Source organism: Neoarius graeffei, chromosome 25, assembly GCF_027579695.1.
Source record: "Neoarius graeffei isolate fNeoGra1 chromosome 25, fNeoGra1.pri, whole genome shotgun sequence".
Classification (NCBI taxonomy): Eukaryota; Metazoa; Chordata; class Actinopteri; order Siluriformes; family Ariidae; genus Neoarius; species Neoarius graeffei.
Window position 1 is genome coordinate 36,929,547 of NC_083593.1, and position 10,950 is coordinate 36,940,496.

At 43.9% G+C, this 10,950-nt stretch overlaps 1 protein-coding gene across 1 annotated transcript in view; it reads right to left on the bottom strand.

Annotated features, from left to right (window-relative positions):
• The window catches only part of LOC132873652 (GRAM domain-containing protein 2B), a 46,162-nt gene extending 35,435 nt beyond the window's left edge, over positions 1 to 10,727 (bottom strand). Inside the window, exons 1-2 of the mRNA XM_060909406.1 lie at positions 10,499 to 10,727; positions 8,455 to 8,577 (exon numbers count right to left, since the gene is read on the bottom strand). Of these exons, the coding sequence (XP_060765389.1) occupies positions 8,455 to 8,577; positions 10,499 to 10,605 (230 nt within the window). The 5' untranslated portion in view covers positions 10,606 to 10,727. The remainder of the gene's footprint in view (positions 1 to 8,454; positions 8,578 to 10,498) is intronic.
• Between the last annotated feature and the right edge of the window lie 223 nt (positions 10,728 to 10,950).

Here is a 10,950-nt window from a genome sequence, read left to right on the forward strand (position 1 = left end):
GATTAGAAAACCCTTGTACAATCATGTTAGCACAGCTGAAAACAGTTGAGCTCTTTAGAGAAGCTATAAAACTGACCTTCCTTTGAGCAGATTGAGTTTCTGGAGCATCACATTTGTGGGGTGGATTAAATGCTCAAAATGGCCAGAAAAAAAATGTCTTGACTATATTTTCTATTCATTTTACAACTTATGGTGGGAAATAAAAGTGTGACTTTTCATGGAAAACACAAAATTGTCTGGGTGACCCCAAACTTTTGAACGGTAGTGTACATAAATGTTGATGAATAAAACTAACATTAGTAAATTTCATTTGGGAATAACTGAACTTGACAAGGCGGCACGGTGGTGTAGTGGTTAGCGCTGTCGCCTCACAGCAAGAAGGTCCGGGTTCGAGCCCCGTGGCCGGCGAGGGCCTTTCTGTGCGGAGTTTGCATGTTCTCCCCGTGTCCGCGTGGGTTTCCTCCGGGTGCTCCGGTTTCCCCCACAGTCCAAAGACATGCAGGTTAGGTTAACTGGTGACTCTAAATTGACCGTAGGTGTGAATGTGAGTGTGAATGGTTGTCTGTGTCTATGTGTCAGCCCTGTGATGACCTGGCGACTTGTCCAGGGTGTACCCCGCCTTTCGCCCGTAGTCAGCTGGGATAGGCTCCAGCTTGCCTGCGACCCTGTAGGACAGGATAAAGCGGCTACAGATAATGAGATGAGATGAGATGAGATGAGATGAGATGAACTTGACAAACTGAATAAAAAAAATTGCAGACTAACAGGCTGCCAATTAGTATTAGTTTTTTATACTGGTAATAAATTAGCTCTGGTTATTTATCTAATTTGACTTACAAAAAAACAACACTTATAACAGTTTCATGTATGAATGAAGTGACCACATGGCATTGTGAGATAGAGTGTACATCCACAATGGACTGAGAATAAAAATGAAGAATGAACACTGCTTTGTGAATTATGTCCGTCAGTGTGCATACTGGTTTACTCATACTCACAGCTATTCTTTATTTATAGCAATGTTTGTAACAACAGGAAACCTCTTTTTGGACCGTGCATGTTTTAAGTAAGGCTATAAACAGAACAAGATTTGATGTCCTATTATAGGATAAGAATCACTGATATGCTGCCACTCTGAAGTTAGTCATTTCCAAGAACAGCCACGTTCCATGTTTTATTCCTCTCATGTCGAGATCAGACTACATAACATTTTTGCCCTTCACGACGGTCACCATGTCAGATTAGGCAATCATAGCGCCATCAGTTCTTGCCGTGTCTTGGACGGGAAACTGGAAACACTACGACTTTGAACAATTGTTGTTCATATCCTTGCGTATTGTTAGGAAGGAGGGTCAAGAAATTATTAATCATGGCTATTGAGGAACACATTGAAGGAGTTGTTAAACTAGGCGAGAAAATACAAAAAGTTCTGAAATGTTAGACTTCATTGGTGTATCGTGCGGCATCCCAGATGTCACATCACTGTTTTTCGATTATGTCACGCTATAATTTACAGTTATTCCACAAAATCAAGTCGTACATGAGCTGATAGCCAACTCGGCGCTACGTACCTCGTTGGTTATTAGTCGTGTATGACGAGATTGAGTGGAATAACTGTTTTATTCTATCCACGTTCACTGGATTTTGAGAAACATTTCTATTATTTGCAAATTCGATCAATTAAAAACTTCATACAAAATGTCCGACAAAATCATTTTCGCGTAGAATGTAAACAAACCGGTGAAATGACAGTCACAATTTGTGAAAAATGCTATTATAATAATAATAATAATTATTATTATTATTATTATTATTGAAAAATAAAAATACGTTCTTATGGCCCTTTTCCACTACCCTTTTTCAGCTCACTTCAGCTCGCTTCAGCCCGACACGGCTCGCGTTTCGACTACCAAAGAACAGCACGACTCAGCTCGCTTCAGCCCTGCTTAGACCCTAAAACTCGCACGGTTTTGGAGTGGGGCTGAAGCGAGCCAAACCGAGCCGAGTGAGGCTGGGGGCGTGAGCAGACACTCCCCTGTGCACTGATTGGTGAGAAGGAGTGTCCTCACATGCCCACACACGCCCCGCGAGCGCGCTGGGATCTGTAAACACCGTAAACCCGGAAGGAGAAGAATTACGAATTACGAGAATTTCTGAAGCCTTATGCGCCTCGCCTCATCTATACGCTCTTGCCAGTATCTGTCCGCGCTGTCGGTGACAACAAGCCACAGAACCAAGACCAGCAACACTAACGACTCCATGTCCTCCATGTTTATTGTTTACTATTCGGGTCGTGAAACTACCGCTTAAAAGGTCACTGATGTCACTGTTTGCGCTGCTTAACGACATCACGTGACGTCCACCCACTTTCGCTAACTCCACCCAATGTGTCCACCCACTTCCAGCCAGCACGGTTCAGCGCGGTTGTAGTCGAAATGCAACTTCAATAGCCCCGCTCAGCTCGGCTCAGCCCAACTCAGCACGGCACGGCTCAGCCCGACTCAGCCGCGTTTGTAGTGGAAAAGCGGCATTACTATCAAATACTTTTATTCCATTTTGGCTCTCTCTACTCATGGTATATGAGCTGATAGCATGGTAGCAGAGTAGCCAATCTGAGCGTGTGATTGCTCATATCCAGTGAATGTGGATAGAATAAGGCCTGTTAGTCATTCCGGACATTCATGTTCGGGCTTGACACTGGAAATTTGTCAGTCACAAAATCGTGTCAAACCTGGGCTGAATTTGTACAGTCTTTATATTCCTCTTAGAGTTGCATTTAATGTTGTGGAAAGGACTAGACACACATTACTTCCTGTTATCACAAGTTATAGCAGCTACAACCAGTTGTTCCCTCACTGCCTTTCTTATTTGTTGCCTCGTGTTAAGCTAAGATCACACACACACACACACACACACACACACACACACACACACACACACACACACACACACACAATCATGGGAAAGAGGACACTCCTCTGTTCTGAAGACTCTACCATAGCAGAAGACTTACCGAGTGTTACAAAATGCTGACACACGATATTTCCATGAAGCAGATACTCCAACCCTAATCTATTTTTCTGTGCCAAAGTACGTGACCTCCTGTCCATCTTTGTTCAGTGTTACAGACACACACAAGCACTTTATAATACTGATAGCGACTCTTTTACCGTCATGAGACACTTCTTTTCTTTACTGGCTGCCCAGTTGCTCTACATTTCTCCACAGCCAAGAACCTCAATCCAATCATTTTGCACTGGTTTCTCAACATCCAACATTGTTTTGTTGATTAGTTCACTAGCACTGTTCAATATACTTATGTCCTGTATATTCTGTAGTCACGGAAGAAGTGTTCATATCCCTTACTGAAGTAAAAGTACTAATACCATACTGCTGTAGACGTTCAAGGCTCAGCTCATTTTAATTACTCTATATACTGTTGGGTAGTTTAATCTACAGAACAGCATCATATTCTGTAAGATCACCACATGTTTGTCGGATCGCTGCCCATGTATCTTTAAAAAGTCAGCTTTTTAAAGCTCAGAAAAATAGCCCTGTTTTCATCTTCATGTTAATGTATTTTCCAGCTAATCCATGAGGGGTTTAAATAGTGTATTTAGCGACAATTTTCTCAACCCATAAAGGAACACTTAATCCTTCAGTTTTTCACAAGCACTCAAAATCATCTCATTTGGAGATACACAGGAAGGGTATGAAAAACTAACCTGAAACATAACTAGGAGCTAAAGCGGTCAGCCAAATGTAGTGGAGCTTAAAAAAAAAAAAGCCCAATATTTGCTTTTGTGATATAGTGCAGTAGAAGTATTATGCTGAATAAAAAAAAAACAAAAAACCCTCTTGTAAAAGTGCAAGTACCTCAAATTTGTACTTAAGTACAGTACTATATTCCACCACTGGTGTTATGTCTTGCACTATAGTCCTAAAGAAACACCCTTTTTGTTCTGACCATGACCTAAAGGTTAGAGAAGCAGCACTGGGCCCAAAGTGTCGCTGGTTCGAGTCCCAGGATCAGCAGGAAAAACATGAAGGGAGTTGAGTGAATGAACAGCACTTTCCCCTCCTTCTGTATCATGGCTGAAGTGCGCTTGAGCAAGGCACCTAACCTCCAACTGCTCCCTGTGCGCTGTAGCGTAGCTGCCCATTGCTCTGGGTGTGTGTGTGCACGAGAGTTCACTGCTTCAGATGGGTTAAACGCAGAGGAGGAATTTCACTGTGCTTGTGTACATAAATGCTTCTTCGTCTTCTTTGAAGGATGACAGTAAGAACCTACTTATCACTGCTGTAAGTGTTACAGCTATAAAAAGTTACTGCTAGGGGAAACATGGCATGACTACGTGTCTAAAGAGTTCATTGTTGACTTCAAGAAAAAACAACCCAGCTAGGGGCGGCACGGTGGTGTAGTGGTTAGCGCTGTCGCCTCACAATAAGAAGGTCTGGGTTCGAGCCCCGTGGCCGGCGAGGGCCTTTCTGTGCGGAGTTTGCATGTTCTCCCCGTGTCCGCGTGGGTTTCCTCCGGGTGCTCCGGTTTCCCCCACAGTCCAAAGACATGCAGGTTAGGTTAACTGGTGACTCTAAATTGACCGTAGGTGTGAATGTGAGTGTGAATGGTTGTCTGTGTCTATGTGTCAGCCCTGTGATGACCTGGCGACTTGTCCAGGGTGTACCCCGCCTTTCACCCGTAGTCAGCTGGGATAGGCTCCAGCTTGCCTGCGACCCTGTAGAAGGATAAAGCGGCTAGAGATAATGAGATGAGACAACCCAGCTACACTCCACTTCTCATCAACAACACAGCCGTGGAGGTGGTCAACAGCACCAAGTTCCTGGGGGTACACATCACATACCCCTTTTCCACCAAATCAGTTCCAGGGCTGGTTTGGGGCCAGTGCTCGTGCTGGTTCACAACTCGTTCAACTTGCAAGCCAGCTGAGAACCAGTTTGCTTTTCCATAGCTCGGGTTGCTAAGCGGAGCCACGTCATTACGTCGCTGTATATGTCAGTTATGTTGCTGCGTTTGTATAAACCTCGGCGCGAACACCATAGTAACAACACGAAAAAGCAGCAGCAGCAACAACAATAATAATAATGGATGACTTCGCGTTTGTACAGCTGCTGCTTCTCACCACTTAAAAATGGCAACCTTTTGCGATCTTGCTATTGTTGTTGGTCTTAACAACTCCACCCCCCGCTGATGTAAGCGGTTCTTTCCTCTGGCCCAGCAGAGAGTTGGTGCTAGCCTGGAACCAGTTTTTCTGGCCCCAGAGCCAGTTCTTTGTCAGTGGAAACAGAAAACCCGGTTCCAAACTAAGCACTGGCCCCGAACCAGCCCTGGAACTGCTTTGGTGGAAAAGGGGCAACAGGCAACTTGACCTGGTCTGTGAACACCGCTTCACTGGTCAAGAAGGCACAGCAACGTCTGCACTTCCTGCGTAGGATGAGAAGAGCCCACCTGCCCCCGCCCATCCTCACTACATTCTACAGAAGCACCATAGAGAGCGTTCTAACCAGCTGCATCTCTGTGCGGTGTGGAGGCTGCAGTGCCTCTGACTGGAAGAATGTGAGGAGAGTGGTGAGGACAGCAGAGAAAATCATTGGGATTTTCTTCTCTTCCCTCCTTTCAGGACATTGCACCAAGGCACTGCATGTCTCGAGCCAGTAACATCATCAGTGACCCCTCACTATAGACCATTCTCACCTCTGGAAAGAGGTTCCGCAGCATTCGGTGCAGGACCACCAGGTTCTGTAACAGCTTTTTCCCCCCAAGTCACCAGACTGCTGAACTCCAAATCCAAACTTCTATTTATAACTCGAACATTTCCTAATTTCACAGGTCACTTTATACTATAATATTTTTGCTGCTGCATAATTTTAAATTTACTTCATATTTATTTCTGTGCTGAGCCAAATTGCAACGAAATTTCGTCCGGTGTCACGGTCTGATCGTGCGCTGGTATAAATTTACCATGCGCATACGCAGACCGATTTTTTTCCCCGGTCAACTTCCGGGAAGTCTAAATTTACCATTTCTTGCTGCGATTTTGTACCGAGCATTTCAACACATTTGTGGACTCAAGGCCAATTTATGCTGACAACCCAGTCCTCGCAGACGGTGTCGCAGATAGCGTCTGCGTAGCCCCCCCACCTTCGCAGACGCTCTGCGCGCACCTCCCAAAAATTGTGACCACCGCAGAAGCCTAGCAGACAGCGTCGCAGACAAGAGGGCTCTGATTGTTCCACTCTACAGCCGCTGTACACGCACTTCCGCTTCCCTACTTTCCCGGTTTGGTTTGTTTTCACGACCGCCATTTTTAAAAACACGAGCGAAGATGGAGCAGCATGAAGAGCGGTTGATTGAGGAAGTACGTACATCTATACGACTCCAGTTCTAGTCATTATAAAAAAAAAAAAAAAGTTCTAGTCATTATAAGTAACCGGAGGATAAACACTCCACTAACCACACCCACCAACTACTCCTAGCGACTTCGCACCCCCTTGCGTTGTGCCAGTGAATAACATCGCGCACGCCTATACTCCCCGCTCAACAATAAATTACAACTGTCTGCGAAAAGCTACCTGCGAAAGCCTTGTCGCAAGAGCATGCAGAGGCCTTAATAGAACACGAATTGTGATTACAATTGTGAGATTTGATTAGCAGTAGACAAGCTGTTGAATATGGATGAGGAAACAATCATTTCCCAGTCACAAAATGAAGATCAGCAAAACACACAGTCCAAGGAGGCACGAGACCAGCGATTCGCCATTTTCAAAAGAAAGATGATATTTTTACAATCTTTTTCAGATTTATAATGTGTAGATAATGTGTTTTTGTATTGTGTGAATGGTTTGGATTGAATTTTATTAGTATGTGTGTAAATAAAGTTAATATTATTAAATTAAAGTTAATAAATTCTCATCTCATCATCTCTAGCCGCTTTATCCTGTTCTACAGGGTCGCAGGCAAGCTGGAGCCTATCCCAGCTGACTACGGGCGAAAGGCGGGGTACACCCTGGACAAGTCGCCAGGTCATCACAGGGCTGACACATACAGTGCGTTTACATGCACATAGAGAGAATCGAATTTCTGCCGTTGCTCGACTGAAATCGAAGTTCAAAATGCCATGTATACACCTTAATTCGGCTGAAATTGAACCAAACTTGATTTCTCGGAATCGAGCTACACGACCTAGATTATGCGATTTCTGCCGAGCTACTTAGTGCATGTAAACCCTATTGAGCTACGTATTCGAGCTGCTTACTTCAGCACTGCCCCTTCCGGAAGTGACGAGTGACGAGACCACAAGCGGGAAACACAACAGCCTCGGTCGGCATGACAACGAATCATGACAACGGCATGAATCTTTTCTTTTTGTGGCATTGTTTGCACTGTTAAAATTTAGCTCACTTACTGTATCACCAAATACATCTGTACAGCTGTTGCATAGCTGTGAATTGTGTACATAAACAAGTCATTGTATTTGTGTGTGTGTATATTTTATATTTATATATATATATATATATATATATATATATATATATCCAACATCTGAAGAATGTCAATAAAAACAAAAACAATTGAACTTTTTGTGTGTTTATTAAGACATAAGTTAAATTGTAAGCAAAAAAAATATTTTTTTGTAAGCAAAAAATGGACTTTAGAAAAATATACAATTGTGCAAAATAAGTTGTCTTACAAAACAATGGTCTGCGCAGGACAGTTTGTAGCCATACAGTCTGTTAGAGCAAGCCTAACAGCTTGAGCACGGAACTTGTGAACACGGAACTGCCAGTGTTGCCAGATTGGGAGGTTTTAAGTACATTTTGGTGGATTTGAACATGTTTTGGGCTGGAAAACGTCAGCTGTATCTGGCAACACTGCTGATAACTTTGTTTATACTCTTGAATATCTCTTCTTCATGACGACAACCGGAAGTGTACCAACACGATGGGGCGTGTAGCGCCACCTGTGGCTCGGGTGCACAATGCACCTCACACAATAGCTCGATTTCCTTGTGTGCATGTAGGATTGGATTTCTCTGGCACCCCTGCTGGGACCCTTAGCTCGATTACCAACAGTAGCTCGATTTGGATGTGCATGTAAACGCACTGACAGACACAGACAACCATTCACACCTACAGTCAATTTAGAGTCACCAGTTAACCTAACCTGCATGTCTTTGGACTGTGAGGGAAACCGGAGCACCCGGAGGAAACCCACGCGGACACGGGGAGAACATGCAAACTCCGCACAGAAAGGTCCTCGCCGGCCACGGAGCTCGAACCCGGACCTTCTTGCTGTGAGGCGACAGCGCTAACCACTACACCACCGTGCCACCCCCAGGTTAATAAATTTACCTGGTAAATTCAGACTGGTGGTAAATTCAGACGGTGACACACTTGTTGCGTACTGAATGACAATAAAGGTTGTCCAAGTCTCACCTGGGGACAGGAGACTTCCTCCTGCTCTCAGACACGTCGGACTCCGTATCGATGGACACCTGAAGGTCGAAGACTGACTTTCCACTTTTCTTTAGTTTCTCCTCGACATTTTCAGCTTCTGTGCTGTGGATGCACAACAAATGAACACAAAAAAAAAAAACATGCGATTTTTAAGATTCAGAGCTTTGGATGCACGACGAAACCAGAAAAACAAAGATAAACACAGCTGAAGTGATTTCATTTCACAAGTAACAAACAAACAAACAAACACAGTAACCCTGAGCTGGACCACACAATATGAACTCCCTTTTATTAATAATATTTACAAAAATAGTCGCATTATAACTACAGTATTTCAGCTTGTAGGCTTCATAAAGCAATTCCTTCTTGCAATTCCAGCCAGTGTGTTGATTTGTTAATGAAATCAGCTGCAAAGTTGTAAAGCAAACTAAGCGAGGGAGTTGGATTTGGGCAATTCCATGTAAATGTCAACCTCACCATGCAAAAATAAAGCAACATGTAATACTTCAAAACCACTCCCAGAGATATCACCTAGGCCTGTATTTTACAGATGTGAATAAGTTGAACCAATTTGTCACAAGAATTGTTCCCTTCGCCTTATTATGTCAGTCTTTCTTTCTTATAATGTAAACCCCAAGCTAAAATCAACTTTGATCATGTACAATTCTATATTATTGCCACAAGCCACAGAAATGTATGCTAAAATCCACAAAACAGCAAAACAATAGCCATCCTAAATATTATTTAAGAACTTTGATAGTCTCATCTCATCTGATTATCTCTAGCCGCTTTATCCTTCTACAGGGTCGCAGGCAAGCTGGAGCCTATCCCAGCTGACTACGGGCGAAAGGCGGAGTACACCCTGGACAAGTCGCCAGCTCATCACAGGGCTGACACATAGACACAGACAACCATTCACACTCACATTCACACCTACGGTCAATTTAGAGTCACCAGTTAACCTAACCTGCATGTCTTTGGACTGTGGGGGAAACCGGAGCACCCGGAGGAAACCCACGCGGACACGGGGAGAACATGCAAACTCCGCACAGAAAGGCCCTCGCCGGCCCCGGGGCTCGAACCCAGGACCTTCTTGCTGTGAGGCGACAGCGCTAACCACTACACCACCGTGCCGCCAACTTTGATAGTTTTAGCTGATATTTAGAGAGTTTTTCAAAGGGTTATGGTGGTTAAATTGCTGATTTTCTAAACATATGCCATGTCTATTTCAGACGCGTCACATCCATAACGGAATTTCGTCACATCCATAACGCTGACTTTTCCTTCCGAAACTCTGCATGAAATACAAAATATTTTAAACGAAGATTTTTTAATATTCACCTTGGACCCCTCTATCAAATGGATATCTCCATTTCGACATTAGGTTTACAATTTCACAGAGTTTAATAAAAATGTACAGTCACCCAAGAAAAGTGATACTTTTTCTGTCACATCCATAACGCATCTTTTATTGGCATTTTCTGGCATGCCCTAGATGTACTATGGGAATTGTTCTTGTTCTATCACTTCTCCAGTATGGTACAGCCTTAAAATATGCAACACCTGTTTAAATACTGGGAGACAATAAAACATGCACTGGGTCATTTGTTGCCATTTTGAGTTCAAGTGTCACGTCCATAACGCTGGAATTGCTCATTTGCAAGGGAAACAAGATGGCACACTGAGGAGGGCACCATGGACGAGTTTACCATTGTTTTTGAAGGAGCAAGTGTTACTTGGACATTTAAGAAGCTTTAAAGCTGGCCTCCTGACCAGAATTAGAAGTTTATGGAAGAAAAAACAAAAACTACACTGCTATAAGCAAACTGGAGTCCAGGAGCTCCAGCAGCTGGGCTTCTCTCTGCAGAACATCTGCTCCTGGATCAGTATCTGCGGGTGAAACACGAATCCGTGCAAACCATGAACTTTCCCATCAGCATGAGTTAGCTTATTGCTCAGGGCTACTCTAATCGAGGCTTCTTCTCCTTGTCGAGGATGGAAAAAACAAACCAAGCAGACTTACTTGGTTTGTATTCGGAGGTCCTTTTTGTCGGTTCGACCGGTTTTTCCTCCTTCAGGCGGTGATAACGGAGTGAAAATCCGATCTGTCTGCTCGATCATCAACACCATGGCGCAGGACGACTGCACACAAACAGACCCACAGCTCAGCTCTCTCCAAAGAGCCGCTACACATAAACAAACACAATCTGCTGAAAACACAAGGGTCACATTTCGAAAGGAAGGAAGTTCTACCTAGGCATGGAAAAAAGAAAAAAAGAAAACGTCAAGAGGGAAATGTCGCCCCCTAGTGCCCAGAACAGGAAGAAGAAATCCTCTGTCACTTTGTAATGGGCTGCGACTAGTTGGAGACTCAACAATTGCGATAAAATATGCGAATTAAGCCAGTATCTCACTGGGATGCGACAGTTTGCGAACATCATTCGCGAGAGAGTTTCAAAAGTGTCTTGAAACATT